At 38.2% G+C, this 18,251-nt stretch overlaps 3 protein-coding genes and 1 long non-coding RNA gene across 4 annotated transcripts in view; 3 read left to right on the forward strand and 1 right to left on the reverse strand.

Annotated features, from left to right (window-relative positions):
• LOC103462597 (tripartite motif-containing protein 16-like) overlaps positions 1-1,609 on the forward strand; it is a 2,228-nt gene extending 619 nt beyond the window's left edge. Inside the window, exon 2 of the mRNA XM_008405492.2 lies at positions 10-1,609. Coding sequence (XP_008403714.2) covers positions 10-1,188 — 1,179 coding nt within the window. The 3' untranslated portion in view covers positions 1,189-1,609. The remainder of the gene's footprint in view (positions 1-9) is intronic.
• Positions 1,610-2,475: 866 nt separating this feature from the next.
• LOC103459733 (E3 ubiquitin/ISG15 ligase TRIM25-like) lies at positions 2,476-5,582 on the reverse strand. The gene has a single exon (XM_008401577.2). The coding sequence runs from the start codon at positions 5,382-5,384 to the stop codon at positions 3,723-3,725; it is 1,662 nt and encodes a 553-aa protein (XP_008399799.1). The 5' UTR covers positions 5,385-5,582; the 3' UTR covers positions 2,476-3,722.
• Positions 5,583-9,003: 3,421 nt separating this feature from the next.
• On the forward strand, positions 9,004-11,768 carry LOC103459660 (fibroblast growth factor-binding protein 1-like). The gene is made up of 2 exons (XM_008401460.2): positions 9,004-9,546; positions 9,971-11,768. Exon 2 carries the CDS (start codon positions 10,016-10,018, stop codon positions 10,592-10,594), a length of 579 nt encoding a protein of 192 aa, XP_008399682.1. The 5' UTR covers positions 9,004-9,546; positions 9,971-10,015; the 3' UTR covers positions 10,595-11,768.
• A 398-nt stretch (positions 11,769-12,166) lies between these two features.
• On the forward strand, positions 12,167-18,122 carry LOC103459612 (uncharacterized). Its single transcript, XR_532783.2, has 5 exons — positions 12,167-12,316; positions 12,872-12,982; positions 14,514-14,607; positions 15,116-15,249; positions 18,028-18,122. It is a non-coding gene; the product is annotated as an uncharacterized LOC103459612 (long non-coding RNA).
• Positions 18,123-18,251: the final 129 nt, after the last annotated feature.

Below are 18,251 nucleotides of genomic sequence, written 5' to 3' on the forward strand. Positions count from 1 at the left end.
GTGATGAAGATCTTCTGTCGTACTGATCAGCAGTCCATCTGTTATCTCTGCACTATGGATGAACATAAAGGCCATGAAACAGTGCCGACTGCAGCAGAAAGGGCTGAGAAGCAGAAGGAGCTCCAGGTGAGGCAACAACAAATCCAGCACAGAATCCAGAACAGAGAGAAAGATATGAAGCTGCTTCAACAGGAGGTGAAGGTCATCAATGTCTCTGCTGATAAAACAGTGGAGGACAATGAGAAGATCTTCACTGAGCTGATCCGTCTCCTCCAGAAAAGAAGCTCTGAGGTGAAGCAGCAGATCAGATYYCAGSARRAAACYGAAGTGAGTCGAGTCAAAGATGTTCAGGAGAAGCTGGAGCAGGAGATCAGTGAGCTGAAGAGGAAAGACGCTGAGCTGGAGCAGCTCTCACACACAGAGGATCACAACCAGTTTCTCCTCAACTACCCCTCATTGTCAGCACTCAGTGAGTCGACACACTCATCCAGCATCGACGGTCGTCCTCTGAGACACTTTGAGGACGTGACAGCAGCTGTGTCAGAGCTCAGAGATAAACTACAGGACATCCTGAGGGACATGTGGACAAAAGTCCCACTGACAGTCCCCCTGGTGGATGTTGTCCAGTCAGAACCAGAACCTAAGACTAGAAATGACTTCTTGAAATATTCAAAAAGAATCACTCTGGACCCAAACACAGCAAACAACTTTCTGTTGTTATCTGAGGGAAACAGGAAAGTGACTTTAGTGGAAGAAGACCAGTTTTATTTTGATCATCCAGACAGATTCACTAACTGCACTCAGATCCTCAGCAGAGAGAGTCTGACTGGGCGCTGTTACTGGGAGGTGGAGTGGAGGGGGACGGAAGTGGATTTAGCAGTTTCATACAAGAACATCAGCAGGTCGGAAGGTGACAGTGATTTTCGAAACACAGACAAATCTTGGACATTATATTGTCACAGACAAATTTACATATTTTATCACAACAGAGTAGAAACTCGAGTGTCAGTTCCGGTTTCGTCCAAAGTAGGAGTGTATCTGGATCACAGAGCCGGTGTTCTGTCTTTCTACCGCGTCTCTGGAACCATGACTCTCCTCCACAGAGTCCAGACCTGCTTCACTCAGCCGCTGCATGCTGGAGTTGGGTTTTATAGTTATGGGGACTCTGCTAAGTTTATTGAACTATAACGGACAGAAGTGATCAGAGGTCTCCGTCATTGTTGCTAAGTGCTCAGTGTTTGGCCATTTCCTCTCTGCTCAGAGATCAGTTGTCTTTAGGGAGCCACTTTGTCTTTTCTTGATCTTGGGTTTAGATTGAGTGCTGCCCCCTTCTGTTTCTGTTCAGCAGCTACCACTGCTCCAGAGGGTTTATTCACTTGAATTCATTTTATTTGTTTACTGTACAACTAAAAACCAAGTAGAGAAAACTAACAACTAAGATAAAAGTAGTTCAGTTATTTATTGATTTCTCAGACCAAATGTTATTGTTGGAGCTGGGATGATCAAAAGAAACATTCAGATTCAAACAATGAATTTATTGAATTTCTGCATAAATTTGTTGTATGTGAGTTCACCAACAGATTCATTACTATGTTCAAAGTTAAAGTCAGACAATGAGGTTTGTTTCATTTTGAACAAGAATGAAATTTCCGTTGATGTTTTGTTTTGTTTTGTTTTATTTTATTCTTTTTTATTAGTTTAAGTACATCTTAATGTTTGCATGTTGTTTCTCTGTTTGTTTTCTATAACTGATTTAACAGTGATTTTAACAATTTTGGTAATATTTTAACAATATTCATCTGATGCTATTTTTTGCTTTATTGACTTTAGCAGTTTGTGCTACATTGTGGAGGCTGTCCCTTCACTTTTAACATCAGCAAAGCGTTTATTTGTTTCTCCTTGACCAGTGATAATGCTGTATGAATAAAATACTTAATGGTTGTGAAATGTCTAACTAAGAGTTAAGTGAAATTCACAATAACATTTTCCTGTGGGCACAGAGCAGTTTACAGCAGGAGTGCAGTAGTCAGCATTCATGTTTTTACGTGAATGCTGTTCTCAGTAATCAGGCCTCAGTGCAGCGAGTGAAACTCAACATAACTTTCTAAAAAATGTGATTCATGACATGATTAAATAAGGGAAGGTGTATGGGGGGAATTTTTCACACATGGCCAAGTGGGATTGGATGTATTTTTTCCCCCTTAAGTGAAATAGTCATTTGAAAACGGCATTATTTTGGAATTTGGTTAATCATATGCAGCACTGAAGTGTGTTAAAAAAATCAGAAACTGAGAAAATCTGTTAGGGGACAAGTCTTCACATCAGAGATCAAAGTTGTATTTTAAATATGAACTTAAGAAACAAAACAGTATTTGTAATTTCTTACTTTAATCATAATTTCAATAAGAATTAACATTTTTTTTGTGAAATCTAGAATAAAGAAAGAAAAAGACAAATAAGATGAATCGAAACAAAATTCAAAATGCAATTAAAAACAAAAAGATTTTATAATTAAGATAAAAAAAACACAGCAAAGCTACTGAAATAGGATTCAGTTTAAACAAAAGTACAATTTTAGTTTGTCCTAAAATGTTCTGAAACGCCGGTTCAAATGTGTGGGATTTATGTTTTACTTTGTAGATATTAATAACGCCCATCGGCCTTTCTGAGAATACACTCTGCAGGAATTGTAACTTCAGTCCCGAGTTTAAATTAATGGCGTTTCTGAGACGCCAGGGGGCGATGTGGGGCGCTCAAATCATGGCAAAGACTCAAGTTGGACATGTGGCGTTTTCTAGTTGGCTGTGGCTGCAACTAGACCTTTCTCCATCTACCATGGGCTTTGGTGAAGTTTATTACCCACAAATCATCAAGATATTGGTAGAAAGTCACTGCCATTCATATTGAAAGGTGGTACTTTTGGAGTAACAGCTGCATTTTTTAATTAGATGAAGCATAGCAGGATAAATTGCCTATATGACTGTTAAATTTAATTTTAGTGCATTTTAACATGCATTTTTTAATAAAATTATCAGGCGTTAAAAAGTTGTCATTTTGGAATTGTGGCAATGTTCACCAAGGAAGCTGTCTGTTGTGAAACAAATCAGTTTTCAATTGTAAAGTATTGAAATAATTGCTGTTTCCTTCAACTGTACATGTGTGAATAGTATTAAATTTTGTTTCATATTTAACAAGTCATAAAAAAAATACATTTGGACAACCAAATATCTCCTACAATCACTTGGGAAAACAAAAATACCTGTAAGGTACATTTAAGAATATTTGCTTGTAGTATGGCCATTTTAGCAGCACAAATGCCTAAAAAGCAACAGACGATCTATGTTTGTTTTTATCTGCATGGCAAAATAAGCAATTATATTAAAATTAAAGAACCCTTATACAGTGACTTAATGAAAAATACAAGAAATACACAGAATTTAATTCTGATCATCTCTATTCTCAAATTACCATAATGGTCATGGAAACAATGTTTTTTTGTTGTTGTTTCCAACAAAGGATTTTGTCAAAATCAATTTAAACAGTTCAGGTGAATAAACCCTCCTGAGCAGTGGTAGCCTCTATGGCTGAACAGAAACAGGAGGGGGCAGCACTCAAACTAAACCTACCATCAACAAAACAACTGAAGAGCAGAAAGTAACTCCCTGAATCTGGATCTCCAATCACTGACCTCATCATTGAACAGCTTATTGGACTGTTTCTTGTTACAGTTCAATAAATGTAACAGAGTCTCCAGTATCATAAAACCCAACTCCAGCATGCAGCGGCTGGGTGAAGCAGGTCTGGACTCTGTGGAGGAGAGTCATGGTTCCAGAGACGCGGTAGAAAGACAGAACACCGGCTCTGTGATCCAGATACATTCCTACTCTGGACGAAACCGGAATTGATATTAGATTTCCAACTCTGTTGTGCCAACATGTGTACCAGTCTGTGCAACAATATAATGACCAACATTTGTCATTACTTCGAAACTCACATTCTTGTCCTGACCTGCTGATGCTCTTGTATGAAACTGCTACATCGACTCTTCTCCCCCTCCACTCCACCTCCCAGTAACAGCGTCCAGTCAGACTCTCTCTGCTCAGGACCTGACAATAAGTGAATCTGTCTGGATGATCAAAATAAAACTGCAATTCATCTGTCAAAGTTGCTTTCCTGTTTCCCTCAGATAATAATATTTGTGCACTTGCTGTGTTTGGGTCCAGAGTGATTATTTTTGAATATTTCAAGAAGTCATTTCTGGTCTTAGGTTCTGGTTCTGACTGGAGAACATCCACCAGGGGGACTGTCAGTGGGACGTTTTTCCACATGTCCCTCAAGATGTCCTGTAGTATATCTCTGAGCTCTGACACAGCTGCTGTCACGTCCTCAAAGTGTCTCAGAGGACGACCGTCGATGCTGGATGAGTGTGTCGACTCACTGAGTGCTGACAATGAGGGGTAGTTGAGGAGAAACTGGTTGTGATCCTCTGTGTGTGAGAGCTGCTCCAGCTCAGCGTCTTTCCTCTTCAGCTCACTGATCTCCTGCTCCAGCTTCTCCTGAACATCTTTGACTCGACTCACTTCRGTTTYYTSCTGRRATCTGATCTGCTGCTTCACCTCAGAGCTTCTTTTCTGGAGGAGACGGATCAGCTCAGTGAAGATCTTCTCATTGTCCTCCACTGTTTTATCAGCAGAGACATTGATGACCTTCACCTCCTGTTGAAGCAGCTTCATATCTTTCTCTCTGTTCTGGATTCTGTGCTGGATTTGTTGTTGCCTCACCTGGAGCTCCTTCTGCTTCTCAGCCCTTTCTGCTGCAGTCGGCACTGTTTCATGGCCTTTATGTTCATCCATAGTGCAGAGATAACAGATGGACTGCTGATCAGTACGACAGAAGATCTTCATCACCTCGTCATGACGACTGCAGACGTGCTGCTGAAGTTCAGCGGAAGCCTTAACAAGTTTATGTTTTTTAAAAGCATGAGATTCATAGTGAGGTTGGAGGTGATCCTCACAGTATGAGGCCAAACAAACCAGACAGGACTTGACAGCTTTCATCTTTCTCCCAGTGCAGACATCGCAGGCCACATCTCCAGDTCCAGCATAACABTGGTCAGCTGGAGCATGTCGGAGTCCAGTCTTCTTCAGGTCCTCCACTAACTCTGCTAACAGGGTGTTTTTCTGGAGGTCAGGTCTGCGATTGAAAGTCTTCCTGCACTGTGGACAGCTGTGGGTTCCCTTCTGGTCCTCTCCATCCCAGTGGTCTTTAATGCAGCTCATGCAGTAGCTGTGTCCACAGGATGTAGTCACCGGATCCTTCAGTAGATCCAAACAGATGGAACAGGAGAACCTTTCCCGATCCAACTGAACTCGTGCCTGCGCCATTTCCCCTAGCAGAGAGAATGACTTGCTGAATCTCACTTCCTCCAAAGTGAAACTGAACTCTGCTCTAAATATAACATGTTGTTACAGCTAAAGAGGCGGCAAGCTGTTAGACCTGCCTCTAAACTCTGAGATCTGAAGGGTGGGGAAAAAAGAAATGCACTGACAGTGTGGTAACTTCTACAGTAGTTATCACACTGTTGATTCCAGGAAGAACTTTGATCTGTGTGTGTGTGTGTGTGTGTGTGTGTGTGTGTGTGTGTGTGTGTGTGTGTGTGTGTGCGTGCGTGTGTGTATGTGTGCCATGTATTTGAAGCATTATGGGGACCATTTTCCTTGTGCATATTACATTGTGGGGACTGACTGCTGAGAAATGCTGTTTGTCTGCTAGAAGTAGAGGATGGTTGATGACGAGGCATTTGCTAAACTTGCCAAGTAGGTAATACAGGTTTGATGTAAAGTTGTATTTGTTTATTTTTAAAATTAATTGCTTTATTTTTTTAAATTAATTGCTTAATTAAGCCTTTGGCTTAAAGGGACAGCACAGGGCTTGTGGAGTTAAAATTGATATCTAAATTTACATTCTAGTGCCACCTCAATCCTTCATTTTTGTAAACATTTGCTGTAAAAATCACAGAGCAGATTTTTCCTAGTGACACACACACAGTTGCAATCAGGCTTGATAATCAGGAAGACATGGAGAAAAGGACATAAATAAATGAAATGTAAACCCCCATAGAGCATAACCCCACCCCTGACAAATTTAGGGGGAAAAAAAATCCTGTAAAGTGGGCGGAGTCAAGGGACAATAAGAGACATGGCCAAGTGTGGTCAGGACAGGAAAAAAACAACAAAAAACACTTTTGCCAAGTTGGCCACTTATTGTTATATTTAGCAACTTTCCAAACCCATATGGAAAATCAAAACTAACTTAATAATACAAGATGATCCAATAAATAAACCAATACACTTAAAATGGTAAATGTCCTATCTTCTGGACTTTATCTAGTCCAGAGGACTTGAAAATCATTTGCTTACACATTCACACATACATGGTTGCAGAGCTACCAGGCAGTAGCCGTAGCTGTCCGGAGGCCCTTCTGACCACCAGCAGCAAAGGAGGTGAAGTGTCTTGCCCAAGGACACAACAGCCGAGAGGGAACTTGAACTGGGATCCCTATTTCAGGATGAACTCCAATCACTTTTATCGATGTACTTAAACTGTACTATTTTGGAACAACTAATTTTGTGCTTAGTATACTTTAGTAGTATTTAAATAGTATTAAATTACAACTAATAGTATATTTTAGTATACTATACATACTTTTTTGGAACAACTTCAAGTGTACCTAGTGTACTTAAAGTATACTTTTTAAATATCATATTTCAGAGGTTTATTATATTTTGATATAATTATTATATTTTGAGTGTAATAATTCTGTCTCAGAATTATATAAAAAATATATATTTAATATACTTCAAATATATTTTAAATATACTATTAATATATTAGTAATGTATTTAAATTACACTGAATTTTTATTTTTGATTTCCTGCTATTGATAATAAACTACAATTTTAATTACTCGTGAAAGTCTTTATTCCTACGTACCTATTTTGTAAATGACATGAATAACTACATTACAGTACTTACATTGTTTTAGGCTAAAATTACATGGAAAGATTAATTACACAAGATGTTCAAGGTAATTAAAATATTGTTTTATTACAGACATTTTAAAATTGTCTCATTTTAATCAAAACATTATAAACTTAACACAAATTATCAGTTTACACATCAAAAGTGAACACATGAACATGAAAATTTAAGTGTGACAATAAAACATGAAAGTGAGGATCAATGACAGAACATTCCCGTTCACTGCATCTTACAGGAACCTACAAAAAAGAACAATAGAGCAATTAAACAGACAAGGCATGTGTATTTAAAGAGAACAGAAAAATGGCAAATAAAAAAAAATAATACTTACAATTTTAAGACATGGACTCACCATGTATGTGACATCATAAGAACTGATGATGATTGGGACTAGATTCCTGGGGTGGAAAAACATTTCTGGGTGACTTCTTTGCCTGTTTATGTTAGAAGTAGAAAACATAGCCAGTAATGTCATAGAACCAGTTGATGTTGGCAATAACTATGAAGCTGTTTTAAGTGTGGACTTAAGGAGACAAACTACCTTAAAATCTTTCCAWCCATGATCTGAACACACTGAACCTTACAGGGTGGTGAGGGGGGCTGGTGGTGCCCATTTCCAGCAGTCATCAGATGAGAGGCAGGGTTCACCCTGGACAGGTCACCAGTCCATCACAGGACCCTGAGAGCCAACAACAAATAAAATGTATGAAAGAGAAATGTTTAACAAGGAGAAAATTTATGTCCTCTTTAAATCAAATCATGTTTATTAAGCACTTGGTGTTGGTAACACACCAGTTTTTGTTGTTGAAAATATAGCTAGCTCCTCATTGAAAAAACAAACTTACATCATGAAGACGATGTGAAGGTTCATCCTTAGAGCTGGTTGGTGATCTGGTGGAGTCAGAGCTTCTTCTGAGACAGAAAGTCTTTAGTTTCCTAACACCTGATTTCTCTGGCTTCCTCTTTCATCCTCATTTGCTTAGACTGCAAACATATTTTGAAGATAAAATCATTGATGAACGAGTTAGAACAACAACCTCACAATATCAAAGTCTCTTTGTCTTATGGAGCTTAATTAAAACCAGGTTAGTTTATGAAGTCGCAACAAACAGCCTCCATGCAGTTATAACATGAAGCTGAATGATTACTATAGTAATAATCATACAAGTCACAATAAAATTGATAAAATAATTATTTATGAAACCAACATAAGTTATATATCTTTACTGCACTGTTTATAATTAAATGAAGATAATTAATAAGCAAACTTACCACCAGCTAGCAACACTTAGCAGCCTTCGTCCCCCCGGGCTCCTTTTGTGACACAGATTTCATTTCCATTGGTTGTTGTTCCGTTGTGTTGTCGTCTAACTCGGATTAGGACGTCACCAGCTTGAATTTACCAAAATTAGTAACTATTGTCAAGGCCCTCTCTGCTTTTAAGACAATATTATGCGAGTAAAAATGGCGAATTTGAACAGCGTCTGTTATCTTCTGCGTTCGTTTTTTCTTCTTTGTGGCGTTTTTTAAAATAAATGAAAGTGTGCAATACCGCCACCATCTGGTCTGGAGTATGAACTGGAGCCACCATCTGGTCTGGAGTATGAACTGGAGCTAATGCCGTTGATTATACCGTTGACATCTGAAAATTGATTGGATACTTTCTTAAAAATTACATCATGATGATCATTTTTTTATTGTATGCAATTTTAATAAATAGTAAATGATTATTAAGGCACTTAAAAATTCATACATATTCATTCATATTTTGTTCACTTAAAATATAATTTTATTTAATATATTAAAAGTGTATTTTGGTACAATTATGTTTAAGTGTGTTTAAAGTTCTAATTTAGAAATTGGTACAAGTGTATTTTTAGTATACTTCAGATATACTTATAGGTAGAACACTTAATAATTAGTATACTTAAAGTACTACTTTTTTTCACCTGGGTATGGATGAATGGATTCATTATTATTTGAACATTTCGTGTTAGGGAATAGTTGCCTCATAGACACATTTTCTTGTGGTCTCAAAAACTATTGCAACTATTTTTGGTATTTTTCATGTCCACTGTCAGATAAATCAAAGCTGAAACTATCAAGTAATCCAAATAAAATACTCTACTGGCGGCTGAACGATGGAGATGATCGGAGGAAATCGTTGTGTGACTGTGATGCTGTAATAATAAGTCAGGCTTGTTAAAAAATGACCACAGCGTAAAACCCACGTGTGTTGACACACTGAAGAATCCAGCTTCGGTTCGCGCTCTGCCTTGATCTCCACCAGGCGTGAATTCACATGTAGACACGTCGTGTCAGCCCATGCCAGAGCTATTCATCAGAAACTGATGCCAGGCTTCTTTTCAAAAGATTTGCCTGCGAACATAAGAGTGCATGAGCTGAATGGTGGGCGTGCTGCACAGCGACGCATGAAAAACCGCGCGCCGGGCCACTGAGAGACACAACACGCGGGATTTACGCACGGCGGCACTCTTCATTCTGGTAAGATTCAGTACTTTACGTGTGATCCCTTTAGCTGTAAATTGGCATACTGTAAAGGGGGAAAAAACAGTTAATATTGTCGACGTGTAAAAGCGTTAGCAGGGTGGATTAAAACATTTTCCCTCTCAATTAAGCAGTTTTTGGTGTGCACCTTCTAATACCATCTGTACTCAAGCATCATTTCATATTAAAAATGTATTTAGCATATATTATGTTTACATTAAACCTCAAACACAGGCAATAGTTTGACTGAAACTATTAAAATACAAATATGAAAAAAGCATATCATTTGGAACTTGATGGTTTTGAGGCAAGGATATGTTAGTTTTTGAGTCAAACCCCACATTATTTTCTATCACTCAAATAAATACGATCCTTTAAGTCAGAGGTGATGCACCATCATCTGTTTCTCTTTCATTTTCAGGTGGATTTTGTGTTTTGTTTTTTATTTTCTCTGCTGAAAGCAGTGATGTTTCCGCTGAGGGCTCTCTTCTCCATTTGGCTGGTTTTGGTTCTCCTGAAGCTCCTACTCCTCGGGGCTTCTGGCGCCAAGCAGCCCGGCGTCGCGCAGCAGATCGGCGGAGGGACATTCGTCACCAGCGACAGGACGCGGTGCGCGTGGCGCGCGGAGGAAGCGGGGGAAGCGGTGAAGGTCTGGGTGAACTGCGAGAGGCAGGGCGGCGTCAACAAGACCAGCTGCGAGTACCGCGGTAGACCTCGGAGCTGTCCGGGTTACAGCTCCGACCCCAAAGCCTTCTGGAAACAAGTGGCGCGCGCCTTCAAGAAGATGCGGGATCAAGTGTGCGTGGACGTTCGCGCGCTGGTGAAAGCCCGCATGTGTAAGCACGCGTCCAGAGATGCGAACCTCAGACTGGATCGGAACAGCGTGAAAAGAAGAACCGCTGCTCCCACCTCGCCGCCGGTCCAGCCCACGCGCGCGGCGTGCGTAAAGCGCGCGGATCAGCGGAGAACAGCGGAGGAGTTCTGCAGCTCCTGGGCCAGCGTGTGCGCCTTCTTCATGTCCATGCTGCAGAGCGATGACTGCTAGCAGGACGGAAATCAGGACGATACATCATTCATTCATTCATTCATTCGTTCATTCATTCATTCATTCATTCATTCACGTTTAGATCTAGTATTTTGCATCCAGTTGGAATTCCTTTTCCTAAACCGAAGTGTATTCAAGGTCATACTGAAAAATATGTTTTTTGAACCAGCTTTTAAAAAAAAAATTCTTTTACAGCTAATTTTATTAGTTGTGCTCAAGCTAAAGTTCTGATTTCAGAATTGTTCAAATCTGAATTAGATTGAGCAAAACTAATACAATTAGCTTTAACAAATTATAGTCATTTTTTTAAAAGTCTGTTCAAGCAACCATTTGTTTCAGTGCAGGTCAGCCTCAAGTGAGTTTTATTTCTTTTCATTCCAAGTCACATTTTCTCTCCAAATCTGGCCTTGCAATAACATCCATGCCTCTCTGCATTGTAATGTATTTTATAAAGAACTTTACATGATGTACCAACACAAGTAATAATTGTGAAGTAGAAGGAAATCTGTTTGTTTTCTTTTACTTGTAAAACTTTCATAAGTGTGGCATACACACATATTCAGCCCTTCTGAGATGCAGCTTCAAACCTTTACACAGTTAGAAACATTTCTGCTCGTTCTTGTTTGGAAAATAATAGACAGAAAAAAGGAAACAGGTGACATACTATAGCTTAAATATATTGTGCCAACTGGTCAGAAGTAATCAAGATAAGTTTATCCAAACAAATTTATGGTGTTTATTAAGTTGTCATGCTAAACAAATGTAACTAAAGTAAGTCTGGCAAACTTAATACAATGACATGTGACAAATGAACACGTATTCTCTTTTCCAGTGTGCTTTGTTAGATCTTATTTTGGGGAATGAGAGTAAAATGGTCTGTTTACTAAATGCAAGTCACATGTTTCAGATTCTAATTTGTAAATAATGATGTACGTCTTTTGCTTTGTAGTTCTGCCATATTGTGTTGGTCACATACATGAAATCCAAATAAAATTCTGTGATGCTGTGATTGTAACAAGGCAAAACCTGAAAAATAGTTAAATGGTAAGAATTATTTAGCAATGTATTGTAAAAGGTTAGACTTAAACTGGTGCGACCTTTAAGAGTTAATGTTAAAAAATGTAATACTTCATGCTTTTCAAGTGGTGTTTTTTAATAAACTACTTAAAATGCTGTTGTTTTCTGGATGGAATTTTAATCTGAACTGGACCCGTAGTTTAAAATGATTTAAGTCATATAGCAAAGGGTCTATAAGGACCTTTTCTCCTCTTTTTACACCTTCTGACTGGTAGTGCCATATTTGTTTGTCTCTTTGTTTAGCCATTTTACCCTTTTCTATAAAAAAAGAAGAAATTTAAGAGTTAGTCACAAGAACTGACGTAAAAATCAAAGAGAATATTTGAGGATGTTTACAGCTCGAAAAAGATGTTAAAAGTTGTGTTTTAAAATAAAATGCATTTTTTAAACATATTTCCTCTTCGGTAGTCAGCTGAAACATGACAATACATGTATTTGTTTAAACAAATTAATTTTGATTCAAAAATACTTCATTGACCTCAGAGGAAAATGAAATGCTGTCGTATCTCATTAATTCAAATTATTCACAGTTATTGTAGATAGTGGCAGGAAAGATTTCCTGTAGCAATCAGTATTGCAACAAATTTGAAGAAGCTTCTGATCAAAGACGCTCTGATTTTCTATGACAGTCTCATGAAGAGAATGGTCAGGGTTGCCCATATTTTTCTTAATTTTATGAAGAATCCTTCCTGTAGGTAGGCTTGCTTGCTTCCTTACTCACTCAGCTCCTTCAGACTAGCCAGCATCAATTAGCAAACACTTGGTGGAACTGAGCATCTGATGCACTCATTATAGGAGCTACTTCTCAGTGAAACGCTGGTAAAAAAAAAAAAAACATTGTTAAATGGTTAATAGAGGAGCCATGTAGTGATGACTTCCTGAAGGTGGAGTTTCAGAATAGCAGAAGTTTATAAAGAGACAGAGGCCCAATGTCAAGGCATTAAATTACAAAGTCAAATTTCTTTTAAGTAATATATAAGCAGAATTTTTATAACAAGCGGAAGTAACATAGTTACTTGATTGTGTTATAAAATGGAACTATGTGCCTGGAAAACATCATACTTCCCCTTAAAATATTTAAATAGATTAAAAAAATTCCCTTAGCTGTTTGTTTTTACTAGGCAAAAACTGGATTCAAAGGTTTTCACTTTGTTTAGTTCACATTTTACTAAATCATTCTACCTCGTTTCTATTAAACAGCCTAAGCCTCTTCAGACCCACAGCCTGCCACAGAACATTTCTCTGAACATCATCATTCACAAACAGGATTAAAAGAGAGGCTTCTTTGTGCCGAGGCGTCTATCTGCAGCAGTAAGTGCAGATAAAACTTAATCTCTGAACAAGTGCAGCCCCAGATGTGGACATTAAAGCCTTCCTGTCTGCTCTTGACCCCTATCACCTCTGACCTGCCCTCAGTGGGGGTCTTCCTTCTTCCTAATGGCTTTGGCAGCACAGAATGGTGTTTCAGGACTGACTCCATCACCAACTCAGCCCAGCACCTGCACGCAGTCAGCCAGGAAGTAGTTAGAGGTCAGAGGTCGATAGGGCAGAAGGAAGCAGAGCAAATGTGTGTCTGTCCACCTGTGTGAGGTGTTTCTTTGTGTTTAAACAAACAAATCAGGGACAGCACACTGGTATGAAGCTATTTTTCAGGCTGGTTTTTCACAGTTTGGATTTTTAACATAAACATCAACTGCAGTAGGATTCTAACACTGACGATGATCTACAGCAGGGCAGGTTTCCTGAAGTCTGAAAAAAATCAAAAGCTTTGCTATCATCTTAAACTGACTGTAGAGAAAGTTCACAACTAGATTATTTAGAAGGAAAATATAATTTAACTTTAATTCTTTATATTTTCATTAAAAATAGCCAGATTTTCTGACGTCTTAAACTGGCAGTGGTCAGTTGCTCTTCAGGCTTTCTGTTTTTTAAAGGGGCGGTATTATGTAAAATAAACTTTTTTTTACTTTACTTCATCTGATACTGTTATTCCCTCCCTCAAAAGCATAAGTTGGAGTGTTGATTTGATTCTTCCATACAAGTTTGATGAATCCTTTAATCTCCCCTGGTAACCACTCAGGATGCCTAAACGCTTGCTCTCACAAAGCTCCGCCTTTTCCACACAGCTCCTCCCTGCAGCTGCAGTTCTCAGCCAAGCTAAATTAAATTAGATTTGCTGATGATTCTAACATATTCCTATTAATTAATAGATCTCAGTTTGGACCTTTATACTTTAACAAAATACGACAGATTATGACCCCTGCTCAAACTAAAATAAGTCTGAGAAATCTTCTGCTGGTAAAGAATATTCAGTCACATTTTCCCTACAACAGATCATAAGTAGATGATCAGTTTAGATCTTTGGTTCTCAAAGAGGCTATGAAACTTTCCCCCAGATGGTTATGAATTGATCTGTGTTGGGCACAAAAACATCAAATGGAGGTTTGCTTTTTGTCATCCCTGGAAAAAGTCATGTACGAAGTGGCTAAAACTACAAAAGAGTGACATGATGAATAGATAAAACCACCAACACCCCAAACTTTTCAGCCCTTTCTCAAGATGTTCTGAATACCACAGACAGACAGACAGACAGACTTTTCCCTCAGACCTTCCACTCTCACCACAAGTTACAAAGGGATTTTGACATGTTCAGTTCCCTCCTGTACGATGTAAAGCCTCACACAATGGCAGCCCTGTCACCATAGATATACTCAAAAGCTCCCAGGAGAGAAGAGCCTGAAGGAATGTCATTATCGTCAAAAATCATTGTCTCATCTGAGTGATGTTCAGGTATGAGGTGCTCCTCCCTTCATGTCTTATCTTGTTTCTTTCTCTTACGGAGGCAGATGTTGCCGATGGCCAACCAGCTGAAGACGCATCACTATAAACATCTGAAAGAAAGAATATTTCTGAGGTTTTATCCAACACAAAGCGAGGTATGGTGCTGTATCCTGTTTTCATTCGCTATCACCAAGTCAAAAGGCTGTGAAAAACATTGTGTCAAAAAAGGCCTTACTGGTTAGATCATCTTAGACAGATGTTTTTTTATCCTATTCTATTTTATTTAAAACTGCGCCGTTAAACCGTTGAACATTTCTAAGAACCAGAACACAAAAGCTGAAAAGCCATGTTGGGCCTTTGCTGAAATTCCTGACAATGACCCATTGAATTGCTCCAATTCTCCTGGCTATGATACCACAGTGCTTTCACATCTGCACAAAGATGTTTTTGTCTCATTCTACACGGAATGAGGGGTTTCTGCACCTCCACCATTAGCTTTGGCAGAGATCCTGTCATGCTTTTGGGTTTTTAGGGTTTAGGGTTTGTTTCTGTGTTTGCAATGTTAATTATTTTCATGTTTACGCTCTGGTTGCTGCGTGTTGGTTCAAGTGACGGGTGACTTCATTACACCTGTGTCTCCAACTCTGTCTGCATTTCCAACAGCCACTACGCATCCTGACAGATCTGGAGCGACACACATTAGGACTCAAACAGGATGCAGCTCAAGGGAGTTTCAGTACAAACATCTCACACCGCTGAGCGCCACTTGGGCCAACGCTCTGTTCACACACCCCTGTGTAAGTCTTTAGAAGGAACCATTCAAATAAATTCCAAAATGTGTTTCTCAATAGTCAGAAAAGACCATTTAAAAAGTGTATTTTATTATGTGGTGCTAAACTGCTTGGGTGCAAATAGGCCACTGAGCCGGACATGTATAAACGTTTGCTTTTACTCCATTTTATAGAAATTTTACTTTTGTCTGTCTTCATCAAGTAGACTGAGACTGAACTATCTGACTATTATTTCCTGATAATCAGGTGGAGTCTCAACTTGATCATTTTGATCTAAATTACTAACTTTGCCAATAATTGCATTTGGCACCTATTGATAGTACCAAATGCACTATCAATAGGTGCATTTGTGAGGGTCAAACCAACACAACATACATTCCAATTTGGGTCATCAAGCCTTTTCGAAACTATTTAAAGTCATTCGTTCTACAGAGAAAATTATTTTTCACAAGTTAAAAAAAAAAAGAACAACAGTCTGTTGTCCCAGAAGTGAACTTCCCAAAAAATTCACCTCAAAGTCAAAAGATGGAAAGAAAACAAAGATGTTCATTCAGGACTCCAAATTCCTCCACTAGCTTGTTAAATGTTAGAGTTCGTGACAGAACAGTTAGATTAATACTGAACAACTTTAGCTTGCTCAGGCATCTTATCCTTAAAAAAGATTTTTGTCTGTCGAAATATGTTTTTTATATTGCAGTTTTCTCAAAAGGAGTAAATTTTATGACTCTCTGTGTTCCAAAATGATTCTTCTGCTTTTGCCTAACTCTCTCAGATCATCAAACAAATTGTAATATCAAAGTTTATACAAAATGCAATTATCAAATAATTGCATTTTGTATCAACTTTGTCATTCATGAAGGGAAAAAAGTCATCAAGGCCCACATTGACTTATTTTGTATAATGTGTATAATGTTTATTATTTTTACCTAAAATGCGTTGCTACACCAGATATAACAAGACACACACCTCCCTCTAACTTCTTTTGTCTCATCAGTTTACAAAATATTTTTCCAAAACTCCCCCAGAATCAAGATGTTTTTATTCATGTATTTTGGCCTCCCAGAGTTTTGGACAGGAGTCCCAAAGCCTTAGAAATGGCAGTAACAATTTCCAGACTAGTAGATTTCTGTGACTTCATTGCTCATCTGTTGTTGAATTAACTTTTTCCACATAGTGCAAAGTTGGTTTGGACTATTTTGTCTTTATTAATAACACGGAAACGCAGCATTCAGCTTCTATGCACTTCAAATCTGGAACAAATTTCCAGAAAATTTCAAAACAGCCGAAACACCGAGTTCCTTTAAATCAAGGCTAAAAACCTAATTGTTAGAGTTGCTTTCGAACCATAATAAATGGAACACTGATCAACATATTTGATGTTTACCGATCATTTTAACAATAGCACTGTAATGTCTGATATTGGTTTTCACAGCTGCTGACTGCATGATGCATTTGTAATGCTTACCATTTTTTATTTTATTTTATTTTTTTTATGTTTTCATGATGTAAAGCTCTTTGAACTGCCATGTCCCTGAAATCTACAACAAATAATCTTGACTGGTTGGCTGATTAAATTTGAAAATTATATAGATTGTAGTTGTTTTGCATTTACTATGATTATATTTATATTAATATTTGGTGATTTGAAACATTTAAGTATGAGGAACAGAAATCTAAAAGTGAGTAGATACTTCTTTGCATTGTGTGAGTTTAGACAGATGTAATAAAAATGTGTCTATGATCCCAAATATATGGCAGTGAAGCGTCTTCATTCAGTTCATCTGAATGTTTTTACTTCATACTAAGTCAGAGGCTGCAATGAAAGGGCGACGCGCATAAAATAAAAAAAAGACAAAAAAAAGGCGCATCAAAACAAAAACTGCTCTCCACTGTCTGACCTACAAAGCTGCATGAATGTCCAGCCACCCACCCACAGCCCAGTTCCAGGCCCACACAGACACACAGTGTGGGAGGAGCTGGGGGTTTGTCTTCCTTTGGCTCCCAGTGGTCCGAAACTCACAACCTACTGTATGGGCCACCTTATTGGCTCTCTGTTTCCGTGGTAACAATCAGGAGCAAATCTGTCCGTGAAAAGAATAACAGCGAGTGGTGGAGCGGTGTAACAAAACCTCTCCTTTCACTCCAGAGACACACGAACAGAGAGAGACACAGAAAAACAGGGAAGGGGAGGATTCCTCAGAGCTCATCTACTGGAAACAGTTTGGCTCCTCTGGTCCTACAGTTCAAGGTTAAGGAGACATGAAAGTGATTTGGTTTCAGTTAAACTTTGTGAAAAATAAATGTGGAAGAAGCAACCTTTAACCCATAATTTTTATGCTCTTTTGCCAAAGTCTTTGATGGTTTTTAAATTAAGATTTAAATTTAAAAAATTGAATAAACTGCATTTTTATGCTACTAACCAACTAACTAACATCATGAACTAATTTAAATGGGTTCAAGTGTCTTTCGGTTACGTTTTGACAAAACTGGTCTACCCTAATGAGTTTGAGTCTTTTTACCCTAAAAGTTATACGTTTAATCCAAAATTTAACATAAAGATAAATCAAATAAATGAAAAAAAATAATATTAAAACTTAGAATAAACTGGCTCAGTCAGTGGAAGTGAAAAATAAGAAAAGAGGGATGATTTAGGAAGTTAAACATGAATTGATGATGGTTTGGTTGAGAAGTTCTGCATAAAAATCTAACAAGAAAATTTGTTGCTAAAAGACATCAGTCAGTTCAGTTCCAGTTTCTAACTTCAACCATTTTTTATATTCACAGGGACCGTCAGATGGTGTTAAAGGGGTGGTATTGTGGATTTTCCAGGGAGTGCGCCATTTTATTGCACAACCAGCCAAGTAATGTTACCTCTGGATTCTAAAATGCTGCATATATCACATATGACTTAAAAGAAATTTGACATCATAATCTAACACCTAGAAATTGGGTTTCTGTTTCTTTAAAAACTTCTGCCCTTTTTGAAACTTCGCCTTCAGGAAGTCATT

The sequence above is a fragment of the Poecilia reticulata genome, linkage group LG1 (assembly GCF_000633615.1).
Source record: "Poecilia reticulata strain Guanapo linkage group LG1, Guppy_female_1.0+MT, whole genome shotgun sequence".
NCBI classification, from domain to species: domain Eukaryota; kingdom Metazoa; phylum Chordata; class Actinopteri; order Cyprinodontiformes; family Poeciliidae; genus Poecilia; species Poecilia reticulata.